The sequence below is a fragment of the Plectropomus leopardus genome, chromosome 24 (genome assembly GCF_026936395.1).
Source record: "Plectropomus leopardus strain MGB_pleo_1.0 chromosome 24, ASM2693639v1, whole genome shotgun sequence".
NCBI classification, from domain to species: Eukaryota; Metazoa; Chordata; class Actinopteri; order Perciformes; family Serranidae; genus Plectropomus; species Plectropomus leopardus.
This window is the reverse complement of record NC_142199.1, coordinates 9,759,409-9,780,147: the sequence shown is the minus strand read 5'-3', so window position 1 is coordinate 9,780,147 and position 20,739 is coordinate 9,759,409. Positions and strand designations below refer to the sequence as shown.

Here is a 20,739-nt window from a genome sequence, read left to right as displayed (position 1 = left end):
CTGTCCTACGCAAACGAAGGTCAAAAGCCAAAAATATAAATGAAAATCTTGAAGTTATCAGTTATCATCCTCACCAGGGGGAAGAATTCTTTGCAATTTACAGGACATTTCTTGCCAAGTTGCTCATCGCCTTTTCCCCATGTCCAAAAATTCAACCAGTTTTCTTAGGTTCCAGGGGTACATTAATGCTTGTGAAAAGCTGTCTGAATGCAGCACAACAAAACCAATGTCGATCCAGGTTCTAAAGGGTTAAACTAAATAAAGGAGTGTCAGCACACATTAAGAAAGAGTGGACCAACTCTATAATAGTATCCAAGATTTTATCTGTAAATCAAGGTCCTGCTCCCCTACTGTTTTGACAAGTTCAAACCCTGGCTCCTTGCTTGCCTACACACAGCCATTACTGTCGAAATGGTTGGTTTTGACAGAGCCAAATCATCACATTTAGGAAACTGCTTTTTCTCGTGTTGTTAAAGGTTGCAGAGAGAGTGTGTGCTGCACAAGGTCACTCATAAAATGTTTTTTAGGCAAACTGTAACATTTAGGAGCCTTGTTTTCATTGTTTAATTCTTTTACCTAGCAGTTTAGGACTCACCTGCATATTGGAGATGAAACTGTTTTACTCCTTGTCCAAATGTGCATCACTGTGGACATTTTTGGCCAGTTAGGACCAGTTGGGAGATGTGTGATGAATACGTAATGGATTAGGTAACTAGGTAAATACTAATGCAAACACTGTCAAAAGATGGATCACAGTGAGTCAGAATGATCTCTTTGTCATTGCAGTTTGTTGTTGTCCCACTGTTATCTGAGCAGATGATACTGAGCTTTTTGAAGAGTCAGTTGTTTCTTTTTGCATTGAAAAGTCACACTAAAAAGTGCTGTTTAACACTCCTCTGCTAACAAACACTACTAATTGGGATTCAGCTGTATATGACTCACCTTTCAAGCACTGTCTGCAACTGTGATTAAGACCCTTCAGGGTAAGGCTCATCTTTAATGAGATGTTTACAGTTAAAGCCATTCATCCAACAACAGTAAGTCAGGCACAATCGACTGACAGTATGTTCTGATCTGCCCAGGGCAGGTTTGTTTAGTTTGTCAGAGATTTAAGAATTCTGGTAAAAACATTTTTTTAAAGAGAGCAAGAGGGAGAATGAAAACATTTTAGATTTCAAACAACTTTGATGTCTTCTGACAGGCGAGCCATATGGCGCTGCATTAACTAATCCTTCTTGTTTCCCAGACATTCCTAAATGGATTATCTACTTGGCTGCTTAATACTATTTCATTTTCATTCTGTCACAGAGTCCGATCCCCATACATCACTCATGCTGGGATTCAATTAGCATGGCAGTAATTAAGCAGGGGCTGTTTCTCCCTGAAATGCACACAAAATTATTTGACAGCCTGCCAGTGGAAGGGAGAATTGCGTGTGTGAGTGTGTGTCATCTTGACAGAGCGATGGAGTAGGTGATGAAAGAATGTAAGAGGAGGATTCAGATCCATCAAGTATTGTCAGTTTGTCTGATATCATTCTCGCTTGTCATTACACAACGTATTTGTGTCAACCAACATACGCGCACGCACACACACACACACACACACACACACACAGAGAGCTATAGTTTGCTGTAATAACAGTAAAATTATAAAAACTTTGTAGATATCACTTTGTTATATCTCCGCTTCATGTCAGTCAAAACCTTAATGCACATACACATAAACAGAGCACAACTGGAAGAGGCACTCTAGCAATTTAGTACGGCACTTCCTGTAAGCGTTGTGACGCTGTCTATTTTGTTTCTGCCTGGTTAAATCCCATGACTTTTTTCAGCAGCACCCTGATTAAAACGTGCCTGATGGTATGCCACTTTTGTTTTAGCGGCATATGCCTATTTTGAGAGGCATGTTACTGTTGATTTTTAGGATGTTTTTGCCGTTATACTGGCTTATAGCTCTCACAGTATAAACAGTATGCCACTCCTCTACAGATACCACTTTTCTCCAGCATAAAGGTTGCCAATTCTCATCGATACTGTACACGCCACTGATTCTGATATATCGCTGCTATTTGCCCGACTGAGTCACCAGAAAAAATGTTGGCATTGTACATTTCTGCAAATCTGCGAAATGTCACATTTGTACGTTATTGTGTAGCTGATAGGTTGAAACTTGCGATTCTTTAAGTTTCAACAACGCTGTTATTAAAATGAGGTTACATTTTGCACAAAAACACTTTGGATTTTTTTTTTGGAAAAGATCATGTTTTGGCATTAAATACTCATTTTTGGTGGGACTATCCCAACAGGAAACGAGGCAATGTCTTGTTAAAAAAAAATGCCCCTGCCCCTAATTCTTTCTCCCGACAAATGGGCTGTGTGTGCCACTTGTTCCACTGACAGGTACCACTTTCAGTGGCGTATACTGATGATGCGCCTTTATGGTCAAATTTTGTCTAAGGCTATGCTTTTTATGATTTTTGTACAGAGTTCATTATGTAGCTATGGCTAGCCCTGCAAGCTAAGCTAGGATAAAATAGTGTTTGTCACATTTGTTTGTTCAGTGGAACATGAGCATTTTTATGTGGCACACAGTATCAGCATTCCAGTAATCAGCAGTGGCATATACCAGTAATTTAGTCATAAGCCAGTGCGGCGTGGTTCACCTCAGTGGAACAGGTCTTACATACTGATTTCATGTGACTTTTGTCAGTAAAACAACAGCAACTCAGTACCTCTTTTCAAGACATATGATCATGAAACAACAGTAACATACTGTTTGTATATGATGGTAAAGTGCTTTATTTGTAGTTCACAGCAGCAGCGCAAGAATCAGTACATGTATATGCGTGTGAGAAGTGGCAGTGGAATATGACTGCTATTCTCGAAAGTACAATAATCAATTCCAGTAGCAGCAACATACCAAACCTCAACAGTGACATGCCATTCAGAATGGATAGAGGCCACTGAAACAAGAGAGTCATATCATCAGTCTTGACTCTACATCTTAGTGCAGATGTCCTCCTAGCTCTTAATCATGACTCCTTGTTTTTACCTGCATGCTTAGTTTGATGTTAAAGTGACGGTTAATATTTCTACTAGTGGAGCAAATTACTGTGAACTTAGTTGTCCGTCAAATACACACTCACACACATACACACAGGGAAGCTGCAGCCCATCCCGCAGTATTAACAGAGGAGAGTGGTCCGGTATATTGGAGCACCCACAGTCCCTCACCTGCTAGTTTGAGTAGCCAATCATGCATCAGCCCCATCTCCCACCGAAACAACTGCATGGCTCTTTGAAGTGAAATCTAATTATTGCTGCGGCACTTCTCTACGAACACTGCATGCGTGTGTCTACATTTATGCCTCTGTGTGTGTGTGTATGTGTCTGTGTGTGTGTGCGTGTGTGTGTGTGTGTGTGTGTGTGTGTGTGTGCGTACACCTATCAAAACTCCCCCTGGTGAACATGACAGAAGAGACGGAGAGAAAGAACAAGCTGCTCAACCCTGCTTTCATCTTCTTCCCCTTTTTTACTGCCTGAAAACTCAGCTCTGACACATAAAAAATCATCACGTCTGTGTGTGTATGTGTGTGTGAGACATTGTTACATATTTCATGCTGCTGACGATTGTAGGAGTTATCATTCTGTTTGCACGCGGGTGTTTGACAAAGCAGCACTTGTGTGTGAAGGACAGCTGGCATGTGTTTGTCTGGTTTGGTTGAATGCTGTGTGACACATTTGGAAGCAGCTTTGATGAGTTGACACATTGTATGACATGCTGGCGCGTCTGCTTTCATTTAAATGTGTTACTGCAATGTTTGAAGCTCTTACACTGACTGATGGTTGTGTCTTGGTGAGTGATGAGCCAGCATTGTTTGTATGTTCATCTCAGTGTGCGTTGTGTTCTCATGAAGCTGTCCTCGGCGAGCATCCGGCACCTGTGTCTTGTCTCCGTCGCTGATGGAGACAGATAGAGAGCTGAAAACGCTCAGCAGCAGAATATGAAATATGCTAATGAACAGACATAATAATATCCCATCATCGCATACACACAGCTGAAAGAAAATGAAAGACTTTGCAAAGGATTTTGTCTTATTCTAAACGTGTTGCGAGACAAAATTGAAATGATCTTATCCTCACCAGGGGGAAGATTTTCTGGTTTTGAGGGAAAGTACTTACATCAGGACAGTCCAAGCTGCATTAAGAAAACATTCATATGGGAAACAAAGTAATTTCTTTTTGTTTAAGGCTACATACCAAACAGTATGGATTACTTACAGAGTCTAACAACTACATTAACATTTCCAAAACTGTTTATTTCCTGCAGTACACGCATTAAGCAAGTATAAAAGCCACCATGTCCTACACACAATATGAAAACATGCTATGACACATTTCTTCCAGTGTTATGTCCCGCCTGCCTATCCTGTTTCACTCAGAAATACGTCACGATACTGAAGCCAGATGCTCTCAAAATACTTTCATCGGGTTGATTCACAAAGCTTCCTAGTGTAAATGGTTACTCCTTGTGACAAAATTCTAAGAAAATTCTTAGAAATATGACGTTTTCTATGAATTTCCCCTTACATTTGAGACTAGATTCTGGTAAAGATCAAAATTATCTGAAGGTTTTGTAAGGTGTAAAACTGTTAGGAGGAGGGAGGAGGAATCTTAAGGGTTTGTGAAGCAGAAGAGAAAATGGTGGATAGTCACAGTGGTCGGAGAAATGCTCTCCAAACACTGACTGACAGGGAGTTAATGAAACGCTACAGATTAGATGGTGCAGGGATGTTTGTGGTTGATCTCATAAGAGATTCACTTGCATCTCCCACCCAACACAATAATGCTTTAACACCAGAAATGAAAGCGATCGAAGATATTTGGCTGGTAACAGAGAAAATGCAACAGTGCAGCAGGGATGGCTTGGGTCTGTCACATTGTTCCATCAGCAGAGTGATCAGACAATTACAGTGCTTTCCCAGTCTCATATTGTGACACAGTTCATTTCATTTCCATGTCACAGTGCATGCTCACTATACACAGCCAATTTGCATAAACTCGCATCCGCCTTGCCCCACCGGCCGCTTGTGACTGCAGCTTGATTGGCTGTCTTGGTGTAAGCACCGTTTGAATTTTTCGAAATGTCACACCCCCTCGTCACATCACCAGCTTGGTCCGCATCACAGCTATCCCGGTGCAGCGATCCTGTCGCTTCCAATGCACAATGAATCGGGGAGAATTTCTGGTTGCATATAATGTGGCTGCACGGTGGGAGCTCTCTGAGACTATTCTCAGTTTGTGAATAGGGGCCTGGAGTTTAAGGCCCTTCTCCAAACGTCTTTATAATCAAATGAAAACAGAAAATGGAAGCCTATTGAAACTGTCTTCATTCCTTGCTGGAGAAAAACAAATAGCATCACGTCAGTACTACTAGCAGCCTGTGCTCATTTGAATAACGAATACTCAATGGGACAGATTTGTTTTTGTACACTTTATAAAAATATTTACATATCACAAAACCACTGTAATCAAACTCTGAAAAATGAAGACATCCATATACCGTGCACCCTTTCATCATGTTAACTCAGATAGCAAATGAAATTAGGAGGACTTTATTCCAAGAGATTCATTTAGTTGAAGACCCTCAGAGAGCCATTTCTCTTTTGAAGAGGAGTCATTATTGATGCTCACCAGGAGCTGTGTTTATAAACCATAGTGCTCTTTCATCAACTAATTGCAAATAATATCTAATTAAAAATAACTCAGAGTAGAATTTTGATAAACAAACAAAACAAAAAGAAAGCCTCACACTAGCTCCATTTTGTATCTGTATTATGTTTAGAACTAGTGTCAGAATTTGTTCATTTCTTGATAATTTCACATAAGTGTAATTTACAATAAGCTGGTAAAGAGTTTTACATTGCACCAATCAGCATTGCTTTTCTCAGTTAGGAGGGAGATTAAACAGGCGCAATTCCCAAAGAACAACAGTGATAGAAAGTAAATTTCAAAATAATTACTCCATTCTTCTATTTCACCACATTTCAGGGGAAATATAGTACTTCTTCCTTTACTACATTTATTTGTTTGAGTTACTGGTTACTTCGTAGATAAAGATTTTATATTAAAGAAAAATGATTAGCTCATAAAATACATACGATATTAAAGATTTACTTATGGTTAACACCAGTTAGTCTTTTATTATATTATAACCATAAACTGTATGAAAGTAATGGACGCAACCACTATGTTGTCATTTATTGTTTTTGAGATTCACATTTTGAAGCCTCAAGTTTGGCATTTTGTTCATTGCTGTTTTGGGGGTTTTTTTGGAGCCAGAAATGACCATTTTTGGATGAGCTTGTGGTGCTATGGTGGAGGGAGGGGTGGATCAGAGTACTGGACAGTGAAAACCTCGCAGAAATCCTGTCACTCAAAGTGGCCATGCCTTTAATTATGCAGAACTTTGAGCCTTAATAACATATAAACAGACTTTTATAAAGATTCGCCACATGTTCAGTTTTCATGAATGTCAAAATTGGCTTTACAGACAGAAAAACATGTCCCAGGCTGTAATCATGTTCATTTCTGCTGAGAAGTTGAGCATTTTAACATGGGGGTTCTACAGGGAGTGGCTCGCTTTTTGAGCCCCAGAGGTTGCTGCTTAATGATAACCTTTGACCTGCTGATGGAATATTTGTTTACAAGTAAAAAAGAGGCTGCTTTGCGTGACAGGTGTTCAAGAGACATGGAGAAGTTGGGAGTCCCCCTGAGAGACAAGGATGCTTATACCTTGAGGAAGCCTTTGATTTGTAAATGAGTTCATTCTGATGTTTGGCATCCCACATGCAAATCATTTGAGGTGATTTTCATACCCCATGCACTGCATCTGTCATGAAATAGCCAGACCAGGGACAGAAAACGATTAATCATTGAGGTTTCTGATGCTGGAAGCATGCTGAGGCCAGTGACCTTCAAAGATGTTTCCTGTGAGTATTGCCTTTGAATTGTATGAAAGCTAAAGGAGATCACATTACTTCACAAAAATTTAGGTATTTAATTAGACTGAATGTGCCAATCTCATGATATTTACTGACTGCAGTTACCTGTGTGAAGCATTTGATTTGTTTACTGTTCAAGACTATTAATCCAACAATTTGCCTGAAGTTTAAGCATTGTTAATTTATTCATAGGATTCGATTTAATCAACATTGACATTTAATAACATCAGTGTTAATGTGTGTACTGAGCACCTGCTGTTGTTCCAACACAGCAAAGCCACTTCCTGTTTCCCTGTGTGTGTGTGTGTGTGTGTGTGTGTGTGTGTGTGTGTGTGTGTGTGTTCCTTTTTTTTTTAAACCATTCTTTGCTCACTCTCTAAATTAGTACATTTTCGTCAGTCTGTGAACACAAGGCAGGCAAAACTCATTGTGGGTTGTTTTTATCTCACAGCAGCAGTGTAAGTCACAGTGTGCATAATTGATAAGTTAAGTGAATGCAAACTTTTAGACCCAGCACACTGAACGGTCAAGTTTCACTTTTACTGCATCTGGCTGCTCTGTCTGTGACAATAGTACGCTCTGCTGTGCAATAAACGCACTGTATATATATTTCAGTTGCACCAGAAAATGTAATTGTGGTGGCCTAGATACAGGGTGTTGTAAGTATATTCAGATTTGAGACAAAAAATGTAATTTCCCTGATTTGATTAGATTTTCATCTTTTATTTTTGTATATTTCAGAAATCCTGTGGACTCAGTCTGTTGAGGAAATTGTGTAGAAATATTTTAAAAAGTACACTACAATTACCCATAATGTGCATGAGTTTATCCGACAAAAAATCTCCTTAAAAAAAAAAACTTTTTTTTTTAATTTAGGAAACATGCAGTAACAGTATTTTAAAAAGTGCCAGAAATAAACAGTGACACGCACACTATTTCGGTTTAGGCCAAACAGATCTGTATACATGTAATGTCTCAATGCATCATCATTTACAAAGGACACAGGCGTTAAAAAAACACCAGCTTCATCGCTGATGGATTGGCTTAATTTAATTGCATTTGAATTATCAGCCATGCATCCATTATCAAGTCAGACTTGCTTGGTATAAAATAACAAATTTATAGAAATGAATATAAAGTAAATAAGTAAGAAGTGGACAGAAAAGTGAACCTGTGCAGCTGGTGGGAGTTGATTTGCAGATTTACATGTATCTGCATACATAGGATTTAGAGTATTTGACTAATTTGAATATGACCACTAAACTCATCCATATGTTGACCTGGGAATGAGACTTAACATTTAACTATCTTATTCCAGAGTTACATACTGCCTTTGAAACGTAGCAAATCTCACGTTTTACCTTCTACTGCAACACTGTGTGTCTGTTCATGTTTGACTATGACGCTGGAATACATAAAATGTAAACTGAGAACTTCAGCTTAATTTTTTAAAGACTGTGTCACACCTTTAAATCAGCTTCTAACCACAGAGACATGAAGTTTTGCCTGTTGATTCTCTTTTTGTTGCTTTTAGTCCTCTTCACAGAGTAACCTGACTGCTTGTATTGTGATGCAACCTTCAAGGTGCACCATTTTTCATCTGTAGTGTGATTCAGTCTGTCCTTGAGAGGTGCATCAAAAGCTCCTAATTCAACTAGATTTCTTCTGTCTCTTTTCAGCCTTACTTTCCTTAATACCTCAGCACACATGAAGCGATTTGTCTGCAGCTTCGGTACATGGGTAGAGCAATATATTGAAGTGATATAAACTAACATTGGGTTAGATTTGTTTTCATGCTGGTAAAAATGGAGGAGTGGTTGTTTTGTGTCTCTTTGTATTTATCTTGAGTCTCTTTCATGTCTTTTTGTGTGTCATCGAAGTTATTTTGTGTCCTGCTTGGTCGTTATCTGTCTCTTTGTTGTCATTTTGTGCATGTTTGTGGTCATTTAGGTCTCGTTGTGGTCATTTTGTTTGTCTTTGTGGTCATTTTGTGCCTCTTTGTAATCATTTGTCTCTCTTTTTTGTTATTTTGTGTCTCTTTGTGGTTATTTTGTGTCTCTTAAGATATTTTATGTCTCGTAGTTATTTTGTGTCTCTTTGTGGTTGTTTTGTAATTATTTTATGTCTTTTTTCAGTTCTTTACATCGTCAGAGTCAAGGCAACAGATATGGTATTTATTAGTGAATGTATCATTGAAGGGATGACATGAAACATATGTGCATTTGTTTCAGACTGAGCATTCTTTATAATTTTATTTCGTTTATTAGGGCCCGAGCACCTAGCGGTGCGAGGACTCTCTTGGAATGCAAGGAATTATTATGTTTCTTCCCAATGAATCACTTGTTTGGTCTCAACATGCCCAAAAAACTCATGAAACTTCGTACGCATGTCAGGCCTGGTGAAAAATTTCTTATTTTGGTGGTTTCGGAAACAGGCATGGCAAAATGGCTCTACAGCGCGCCCTAACGTGTAGCCCCAGTGGCGAGTTTCACCTAAAATTATGAAATTCTCACACTCACGTATCAAGCTCACGCAGGTGACTTCTGAAGGCTGCTGTCTTAGCACAGAGCTAAAGCGAATGTTGAAAACATGCAGTATTGGGAGGTTTGGCTCAGTTTGTACATCAGGCAGTTAGTGTTCCTGAGTTTGCTGTTTTAAGTCTTATCTGGGACAGATGACTTTTGACTTTTATGGTGTAAATAAAATATCAGCTGATATATCTCACTGCTCTGCTGATATAATCATCGATGATGTAACTTACAACAAACAGAACAGTTAAAAAACACACAATTGTCTCCTTGTCTCCTGAATTTTCAAATGCTGAATACTGAATTTTCCCTGCCAAGAACTTAGTTGATTATCAGCCTGACTCATATATCAGTCGAGTTTTCGACAGACGTCACTGCAGCTACTGAATTTTCAGTTTCAACACTGTGTGACCCTTACATCAGCAGAGCAGAGAGATATATCAGCCAATATTTTATTTTATTTATGCTATAGAATATGATTTAGCTGTAGATACATACAGTTTAGACACTAAAGGAATATCAGTAAAGAAATGTCAAAGTAAAATCTGAGGTAATTTAGAAACTGTGATGTAATAACATACTTAGAGAGTACTGACATGTTTCAGTACTCAGGTGTATGGTACTTTGTTATTTTGTTATTCAGTTATCTCCATGTCTTGTATAGGTATAGTTTTTTGCCAATTCTGGCATTATCCTGTGAAATTTCAGCCATGGATTTTGAACTGTTGCATAACAGTTTCACTTGTGAGGCTCAAACTGCCAAACTAGGAGACTCCAACCGGCAGTCTTTTCCCTGAGCCACACTTTCGTCATTGATGTTGTTTTAGACGTTCCCTTTACCTTTGACATTTTGACAACAATCATTAAAAGTCACCTGTGCCAAATGAGGCTCAATGCCACAACCTCAGAGACACCAGCCAGCAGTCAAACCCACTGAGCCAAACCTCCTGACACTTTAACTCTTTTCAATGTTCTCTTTCATCGCTGCTTGCACCATTAATTTATTTTGATTTCTTTGCAATAATTAAGACATAGGAATGACATGAAGACAGGGAGGGCTGGACACAGGTAAACAGTATATAGAATATTGATAAAAAGAGAGATATAGTGCAGATGTGCATATATTTGTAGCAGCCATGCATTTAAATATGCACAAATATTTGATACATTAATCATAATTGTGGCAGCAAAATAAATAAATAGGAATGAATTAGGGAAGAACAAAATTTCAGTAATCTTTTTTTCATTTGAAAGGTGTTTTCTTCCAGTTATGGCTCCTCTCTGGTTTCACAGGTAAGATCCAGTTGATTCATTTCATGTTCTAAATATGTTATATGTTAATATATACTGATGAGCTTTTTTTAAAAAAAAAAATTAATACTCATCCTTTTAGGGGATGTCATTAAATGTATTACAGTTAAATGTTTGAAACCAGATCCTCAATAATACAGTATGGGAATACACAAACACTCTTTTTATTTATTATAATCTATTATTTATTTATTTATTATATTGATTTATTTTCCTTTTTAGGTCTCTGTGTACATTGCATTTTGTTCCCTTGATTTAGTATTGTCATGTACATTTTTTTATGGATAGGATTCATTTAAAATTTTAGGATAAATGTCAAGGCAGCTGGGATATGGACAAAGAAAAATGTACATGTTAAATTGTAAAATTGTTTTAAAATGGTACAAGCAGCTGAAGATAAAGTGAATAGAAATGAAAATAGTTGAAGATGGATGGTATGTAAAGACTAATCAAGTTTTGTGTCTCCTTTTGTTACCACCAAGCTGCCAAAATAAAAAATGTGGCACCCAGTGGAGTAGCATCTCAGTCAACAACATACCTTGGTGCTATAGCTTCAAGAGCAATTGATGGGAACAAAAACCCAGAGTTCTTTGCTAAATCCTGCACTCATACAGCATTTGGAGGGAGCCAGTGGTGGAGTTTGCTCCTGCCAGATGTGTACAGGATCACATCTGTTAGCATCACCAACAGAAATGTTGAATCTCACAGGCTCAATGATGCCAAGATCCTGATTGGTAATTCCCGAGACAACAATGGCAACAACAACCCAAGGTAACCCTGGACAAAAGTATTTTTAAAAAATAATGAATTCCTAAACTTTGCTCAGGTTTCAAAGAGTCCTTCCCCTATATGTGTCCCCCGAAGTGTTGAAAAGAAAACTACAACCCTGGTCAATAATGGAGCTGTTAATATATTCTAAATAACTTGTTTATTTTTGTAGCTCTGTCCATCATTCCAAGCTGTAATAATTAGATTGAAGTTGACAAAATAATCTCACCACAGGGTCCCATGAGTAACTGTTTTGAAGCTTTCAGTTGTATATTAAGGTCTCCCTCAGCAGATGGAGTTTCCCCAGTTGTCATGAAAAACTAGGAGATGAGATTGCTGAGATCTAAAAATGCAGCATCATCAGTTGAGCTGCTTTTTAATTAATTGGCTAAAAATGGTTTCGAGCAGGTTGTGAGCTATTCAGCTACATAAAATGTACTGTATATGACAAGCTGTATTTCCCCAGAGTCTCGAGAGGACAGCAGCCAGACTGTCTTCACTGGGCAGAATTATGTTATATATTTTAGAGACAGACATGTTTTTCAAATAGGCCCCATGGGGAGGAAAGAGGAAGAAAATAATGTTGTTTTTATTTATTTTTTACATCATTTTCTCTCCCACCATGGTGGGCAGGGGGAAATATGCCTATAGTGAAGTCAGCAAATAAGAGACTTGATAAATCAATATACATTTGCAGATTATGAGACAAGGGGCCCTTTGGCACATATATGCTAAGGCCCCACCACCTCTCAGGAGTGAGACACAAAGACTTTGTCGTTTTTTTGTCTTTTTTTTAAATAATTGTTGTTTTACATCTTGTTGTAGTGGGAATGCATCTATTTTTGGAATTTGTCTGTGGTCATTTCATTTCTCCTTGAGGTTGTTTTCTCTTTGTACAGTCATCAATTTTTATCTCTTTAAGGTCATTTTGTGTCTTTTTGTTGTTGCTTCATGTCTCTTTGTATTTCTTTTGTGTCTCTTTGAGGTCTGTTTGTACATCCTTGTGGTTGTTTTCTGTCTCTTTGTAATGGTGTAATTTTGTGTCTTGTTTGTCTTTTGTTTGTTTTAATTTGTGTCTGTTGTCATTTTGTTTCTCTGGGGTCATGTTAATTTGAAAGACAATTTTGCAGGGGAAGGCCATGGGGGCCTCTGATACTTTGGATCCTGGGGCCTGTGCCCAGTCAGCCCGTTCAGTAATCCCTTCATCTCATATAGGCAGTGTTAATAAATCCACACCTTCTCCAAAAAAAGTGGTCTGAATATTCTGTCTGTTTGCAGTCAATCTTCTGATGACTCCTGTATCTTGCCCCATCAGACTTTTTACATGTACCAAACATGTTGTTATAAACCAGAATTTTCTTTCAATTTCTGTCTCTTTTTCTCAGTTGTGCTGTTATTCCATCCATCCCAGCTGGAGGTACCCGCACCTTCAACTGTACTGGGATGATAGGTCAGTTGGTCAATGTGATTATTAATGGAAACAACCCTGCAGGTGCACTGACATTGTGTGAAGTGGAAGTGTATGGTGGTAAGTCAATCAAAGCGTTACTAAAAAGAATCTAAATATAAGAATCTAAAAATATTTTCTCAACAGAGGATAATATGTGGTTTTTTTAATGTTAATGCAGAATTTAAAAAATTGCCAACTCTCATCAGAAACTGGAAACTGTCAGAGAAAAATATGTCTGCTCTGTTAAAAATGATTAGCCTGCCTTTGCTGCAGTATCTCCAAACCAGATGTAATGTTGTTGGCATTTTTCAGAACTGGCTAGTCTTCTGCCCTTCTTCGGTGCGGTTGTGATGGGTACGCACATAGCCGTGGTGGAGAAGAAGCTGTGCTGGTCGGATGCCCTGTTGTATTGCAGAGACTACTACTGGGACCTGCTCAGCATACGCAGTGAGGAGGAGCAGAGGGAGGTGGAACAAATGCTGGGAAACGTCTCTTTCCCTCTCACAGAACATGTTTGGTTGGGATTGCGCAGGTACTCTTTCTTATTACAAGGTCCGTTTTTGTCTCTGTCTCTGCTGCTCCTGGAAAAACTAGGCCAGACACCAAAACTATCACTGCAGATTGCGAGTTGAGCAAGGAGCTTGGAAACAGCGTAATAGTCTAACATGGTTGTCAAAAGGTTGTGGGCAGGCCCTTAGCCCCAGGCGAACAGCTCACTTAGCCTGGGGTGACAGAAAGTTTCAGTTTTGCGGAAACACTGCAAGCATTTTTAGCCCATACACAGAGTTTGTTAAGTGCTTAAAGTGACTTTCGGCATCCAGAAAAACTACAAAACTCTGTGAGACAAGGATGATACCAGTGAGGTTACAGCAGTAAGACTGATCACTGCAGCTTACGTCAAGACTGTATACGCTTGCAACCCTGTATTAGTTTGCTCAGTAACAAAGCATAATTCATGTATTGCGAACAGTGTATGACGTTTGGATTTTTACAACAGTTCTTTTATTAATGTCCTATTTGTGCTCTTTGCCTCTGCCATGATGTTCATATTTTTCACCAACTTTATTACACGTTTACAACACTGATGCTAGGAGCAGGATGACTAAAATTTGTATAAAGTGGATAAAATCAAAATAGCATCGTCTTACAGTGAGCTGGTGGTGGTTTGTTAAGTTAAAAAAGTTGCTTTAACTTGAACATTTTGCACTCTTCACCATTAATGCAGTCCTGGAACACTATTCTAAGATACATTCAGAGGAACAGCATCAGGCAGGACTGCACAGTTAATAGTGCAGTGTTGTTTTTCCACCTTTATTGATCCAGGGAAGATTCACTGAGCAGCTTGTCCCGTTTAAGCAGCTCCTTGTCTTGACTTACAATCACACAGTGACATGCATTCACACTTGGACACTGCCAGGTGTAACAACAATCTGCCACTGTTTCCCTCTGAGCACCTTCACTGCCGGGTGTACAAGAGTACAAGGGAAGTAGTTGTTAGAGGAGTTGGTGAGTGCTGTATTTAGTTTCCCTGCTTATGTTTTCACATCTGTTCCAGAGGTTTGAACACCTCAACTATGGTTTCTTTATGACACCGTCTGTGGTTAATAAAATTTTAAATGTTAATTTGATAATGGAAAAAAAGCAATCAGATCATTTTGTTTGGGACAGATGAACAAACATTATTATTATTCCCAAACCCAATTATGATTATTCATCTCCCAAAGATGATTCACTCTCATTAGTTTTAAACCAGGGCCATTTGAAACACCACTGCACCACCAGACAACCATCTGGTACGTTAACAACAGGTCGTTAAAGGAGCAATAATAATCAAACAAAAGTCACAGTCAATAAGATCAGATTGTGACAAAGTGCCTTATTAATAGAAAGGACCCACCTCTACAAGGGAACAGCTGCTGTGTTTTACAGTTTCTACTGTTTGGCCTCTGCATTTCACATCCAAAGGCCTTTTTTGTTCCAGCCGCTGCCATTCTGGACACTCAGCCTAGCTGAGTTGATGTCATACTTCACTTAAAATTTCAAATCCTTTTTAGGTACCTGATGGGTGACACATGGTTTTGGATGTCTGGTGCTTCTTTGGACTACAACTACTTGGAGACAAATTCAGTCTGGCAAAACACCAGCCCCTGTGGTGGCATTGACACCAGCCAACACTTCCGCTGGAGGGATCTTCAGTGTAAAGATCACCTTCACTTTATCTGTTCAATAGGTGAGAACTTTTAAAGTAGTGATCCTATAGATTTCAGTTCAGGTTGATAGCAGCAAGTGTAGTTTAATACTACATAATTCTGGCGGCAGCAAACACCGTTTCACTGTAAAATGAGAATGTTTTTCCCGGCTGGGGGGTGGATTTGTTTTGGTTCGACTATTTCCAACATGACGGCCCAAACAATCTCAAACGTTCTCATTTTACAGCTAAAAAGCATACTGAAAAATGTTTCTAAAAACATTTGAGGCAAGAGACAGTAAACACAATAACATAATCTTGATTCATATTTGATAAGCACGACACCTTGGCTCTGATGGTTTATTTTGTTCACCAGCAGTGGAGTCTTCCAGATGTTGTTTGACGAACAACATGGAGAGATTATTTCAATTATCTATCTCATGTGGATTCAGTGACAGTTTCAGCAAATATGACAAAGTGTTTTTTTTCAAAGCGTACTCCTCTGATTTAGCATTGGACTCCTAAATCATTGTCATACACACAATGGACTTCTTTGTTTTTTATAAAAAAGGATCAAAACTACTGCAGCAGAACCAGAGATGTTGTCTTTTTCTATTCCACACATTCTTTCTTCTTGTTATAGGAGTTTGAGAGCGTGTATTTTTTACACAGCTCTGTGTGGACGATGTCGCTCTGATGGTTATGTATTAAATACAAAAGAGGACAGGTGTTACAGAAGTCTGTTTTTTCTGACACCAAAAAATGATCTGCAATCTTAACAGTTCATTCAACTAATCTTCCACCTCTTCTTCCACTGTGTCTTCACAGGTTCTCAGACAAACGATACAGGAGTGGAGTTCTCCAGTAGCACCAGACCAAAAAGACAGCGATTACCATGAAGAGAAACTCAGGTCTCACACAGTTCACTTGCCTTCAGTTCCCAGTCTGTATCGTGCGCCTTATAAATGTACACTGGAATTGCATCTTTGGGGCTTTAATAATACATCACATCAGCGGACCGTTTCTTGACTGCTGTAATTTGAAGCATATCACAGAGCAGCTGTGAAAGCGCATATTTTAGCACCTAACCTTCTCTGAATCTCAAGAAAAGTTGCAGTTTGGTATAAAAAATGTGAACATTTATCTCATAACAAAGAGAAAAGGCTTTGCTGTCACTGTTCAAAGAATTCTCTACCTTACAACTGAGCTGAGTGAGATGGTGAGAAACACTGATGAAATACCATGTTTTATTGATTGGATATTTAAGTGAGTCTTGTGATTTCAAGTTGGCAAAAAGGTAACTATGGTTTTAAAATTCTAGAAAAAAATTATCTATTCTATAAAGAAATCCATGTCACCTCCTCCTTCTTCCTTCTTTTTTCTTAAAAATCCAACAAGTCATGCTAAATGAGATTTAAGCCCTTTCAGTCAGGATAACATTTACATATTTAGGTGTGTCTATGGCTAATAATTAGAAATAGATATATACAGTAATTTTAAGATAGCTCCTGATAAAGCCAAACTATACCAATATTTATACCAAAGTAATTTTTCAAGGAGTTAAATAAACATACAGCTATTTACGTGGAACAAAAAACAGTGTCTTTTTTAATTATCTGATGTAATGTATGCTGTTAATGTGTAACTAATTTATTACCAACAGTGGTAAGTTTTTCTTAGTCTTGAAGCTCTCTGGCAGGCACATGATGGCAGCGCGCATTAATGCAGCAACTTGGTGCAACCCAGCCACAAGAATAAATGTTAGTATTGTACATTTCTGCAAACCACGGATATGTTACATTTGTACGTTAATGTAGCTGATATATTTAAACATTCTTTGCGTTTTAACTGTAATGTATGTGTGGTTGGGTTTCGGCACAACCCACTTGCTTATGGTTAGGAAAAATACCCACCTTCAGTGGCGCAATCTAAAGAACAACCACTTTTCATGGTACTATCTTGGCAAGAAACAGCAATGTCTTGATTAAAAAAAAACAACCGCTCTTTGTGGCACTATGGCCACTGGAAACGCAGCAAAGGTGTGTTGGTCTGACTCCGAGAAATTCGATTCAGTACGATTTCAGTAGAACTAACATGTTTACTTGTAATTTAAAAGTCCAGTTTTTGTTGGACTAACATGATGATTATTAATTTTTCTAACAGCATGTGAACGTACTGACTGACTCATTAATCAAAAAACAAAGAAAACAAAAAAACATGCTTTTGTTGTTTGTTGGTTTTGAACAGTGTTCTGCATGCTCGACATGCCACCTACCATCACCTCCACCTGCAGATGAAAGTCAGCTCATACTCTATGGCACCTTAGAAACACTGATGTGATACGTATGAAACATACAAATGTAACCTATCTGTGTTTTGCAGAAAAACAAATCTCGCACTTTCTTCATGTAACTGGACTGCTTGATGCTCCTGAAAAATACTTTGCATCTTGTGTTGCTGCTAGATTTCATGCCCCTAATTGTTTATTTGCACACTCGACAGCACTTTGTGTACTGACCCTATTTTGACTTCTTTTTTTTCCCATGTTTTTAACACGAGGGAGTGCCGTTACGCTTTCGTTGAGTTGAAACCTATATAAGTATTTTAAACTAAAAGAAAATGGAAAGTAAAAACTAGAGAATAACGTATGTAGGGTCTAAGTTTTCTCTCTTTTGATTTCTGGTTTGAGGTAATTGTCTTCCCTACTGTGCAATCTCCCCTCAAAAAATCAAGGTAAGCACTTTCTGTAGCTTGAGGACTTGACACATTTAGGGTGAAAATTCGAATGAAAATTCCACTGAACATCTTTGACTGTCCCTGGAGTTTTACATCCAGCTACAATCAGCAGAAGATCATACTGTATGCACGTCCCATGAGCCTGCATAAACTGAATCTGTCCGCTCATAGGTACAATTTGTGAAGTACCTTCATTATTCTTCTACTGAATGTCAATAAAGGACTGAAAATGAAATGCCCTTGATTAGGTTGCGTTATGTTTAGCTTTTAGTTCACTGAGGAGGAGAGAGAATTACCTCACTTAGATAACAGTTACTGAGTCGCTATTGAATTTAACTTAAATGGTGGGTCTTGTAATACAACAAACAAAGTAGATATCTCTCTCCTTCATTGGCTTTTACAGGTCTAGCAACAAAACATTCCTTCATTATTCAGTAATATACCACCACTTCACACCATTTAACGACTCTTTATTTGATAAAAACAAATAGGTAGATGATGTTTTTGTGTGAGGGGTGCTGTGTCTCGAAGATAAAACAGTGCCAGGGGGTATTTTCTTATTAAGCTCTGAATAACTGATGTGGATCAACAGTAAGTCCATTCATTAAGACCTCTATTTATCAATCCTCTGTCTTTATTCCTCCATCCCTCCATCTCTTTCACCTCTATCTCTTGCCCTCTCTTCTCCTCTGCTCTTCGCTCTGCTCCCCTGCCTCCTTCTGTCTCTCCCTCATCATCGCTCATTATTGTCCTGATGGGGAGTAAACAAGGCCATCTTTTCCTCCCATCAGTCTCTCCATCCCTCCTCTCTCTCCGCTCGAATAAACATATGGATGGCTCTGCCTCCCTAAACCTGCTCACCTCTGCTTTCTTGGCCTCCCCCCTCCTGTGTCTCTCTGTCTCTTCTGTCTCATCTCCAGCTTTGTCATTAGTATGCAGAAGAAACAATTATATTCCTTCATGTGCCTCCCACTTTCTCTGGCTCCATCACCGTGTCTGCTCTCCTTTTTTCTTCTGCTTCTTTAATATTTAATCCAACAATGAATCCCAAATCTAACCCTTGCTGTTTTCCAAGTGATCATTTGGTTGCTCTATTTCAACATGAGACACACTTGAATGAAACAAGTGGAAGTAAAAGTAAGAATATGTACATTTTGATGAAGAAATAACACATTTTATTTTTCATCTTACAAACAAGGTGTCACCCTCAAATGTCTTGTCTGGACAACAGTCCAAAACTCAAAGATAGCCGATTCATTTTAAATTGAAGACTAATAAAAGCAGCAAATATTGACATTTGTGAAGCTAATGGACATTTGCATTTAACTAATGAGCTATAATGGATATTTTCAAAGTAACAAGAATCAAACTTAATGGTGGCGGTTAATAGTGTTGCTATCTTAACAAATACACAAGTCTAATTCTGATATATTTTGAGAGTAGATCAGGACTGTAGCCATGGAGTCAACATTTGGGGGGCTGGAGGGTCTCAGGTACCCACCACCCCCCAGAAAAATAAAAACTGAAATCTCATTTTCGACCATATTTTATTATTTGTCAGAAGCAAGTACAGATATATAGCATAAAATGCAGTAATTTAAGCCACATGCTGTGCAAAATCCATCATCATCATCATCATCTGTTGACCTGAAAGTAGATTTTACCTGTGTAAGTATATATAAATATTAATCTTGATTTATTTTTACTTTAAATCTAATTGTTAAGTTTACTTTACTGTGCTGTATGTATGTGTGTGTATATATATTTATGTATATGTGTGTATGTATATATGTATATGTGTATTTAGTGATAGAATACTATAGTCAATCATATTTATATTTTCTTAAACATGTTGACAAAACAGAATTGACGGATCTCCCAGCTTCATCATTGGCAAAATCCTTTTGTCATGACCAAGTTAAGTCAGACTAACTTTGTTTACTGAAGATGAAACTCACTCCGAAAAATCAAGGTAATTTCACTTGTCATTATGTTGCAACAACTTCACTAAATTAAGTAAACACAGCTAAATTTCAATTAGACGGACACTAAAGCAAACATGAATTAAGATTTATATTTGTACTACTACTTTCCTTTTTAAAAGCAATTGGTTTCTTAGATTATTTTAAGATAAAACAGGACGTTTTTAGGATTTTAGAACCTTCTTGGATTTTTCAGTTCCAGTTTTTTAGGCCATTTCTAGGATTTTAGGATGTTTCTATGTAGAATGTTTCTAGGATTTAAAAACATTGGGGGCTTAGTTAGGACCTCTGTCGATGATGCAGGGGATCCTCCTCTGGCACTTTTTTGGGATAAACAAGCTCTGTTTTAATGCTGTTTATGTACTCTGGCACCTTATGCATACTAAAAGTACAAAAAACAATTCTAAACTTTTATTTGTTTTATTGACAGTTAGAAAATGTCTTCATATAGAAGACTAGAATTAGCCCGCAGTCCTTATGTTGAGTATCACAGAACTAGGCCTATACAATAACAAAAACTAAAAAAGTTGGAGGAAAAACATGCTTTTCCACTAGATTACATGCTATAAAGTAGGGTGATAAAATTTATAGAAATATGGCTAATTCAACTGCAATGAACAGGACAAGGTTTTTGTAATCGCTGACAAAATTGTACAGAGTTTGGTTTGTGTTGGGTCAAAATGTGTGTAGATTTGGGCTGGGACCTCTGTATTGTTCACATCCTGAAGCAGCGCTCCTTTCTTTTCTCTTCTTTCTCTTTAGGACCC

General features: G+C 38.2%; 1 protein-coding gene across 1 annotated transcript; it reads left to right on the top strand.

Moving 5' to 3' along the window:
* Positions 1–11,275: 11,275 nt before the first annotated feature.
* On the top strand, positions 11,276–18,225 carry LOC148185490 (chondrolectin-like). The gene is made up of 6 exons (XM_088074907.1): positions 11,276–11,282; positions 11,463–11,619; positions 13,002–13,144; positions 13,379–13,598; positions 15,121–15,296; positions 16,083–18,225. Exons 1-6 carry the CDS (start codon positions 11,276–11,278, stop codon positions 16,151–16,153), a joined length of 774 nt encoding a protein of 257 aa, XP_087931033.1. The 3' UTR covers positions 16,154–18,225.
* The last annotated feature ends 2,514 nt before the right edge of the window (positions 18,226–20,739 follow it).

Excerpts from the sequence above, each read along its gene's own strand:
- LOC148185490 (XM_088074907.1), top strand. Across the intron at positions 13,145-13,378 it reads TGAAGTGGAAGTGTATGGTG|AACTGGCTAGTCTTCTGCCC; the intron begins GTAAGTCAATCA and ends GGCATTTTTCAG. Across the intron at positions 15,297-16,082 it reads TCACTTTATCTGTTCAATAG|GTTCTCAGACAAACGATACA; the intron begins GTGAGAACTTTT and ends GTGTCTTCACAG.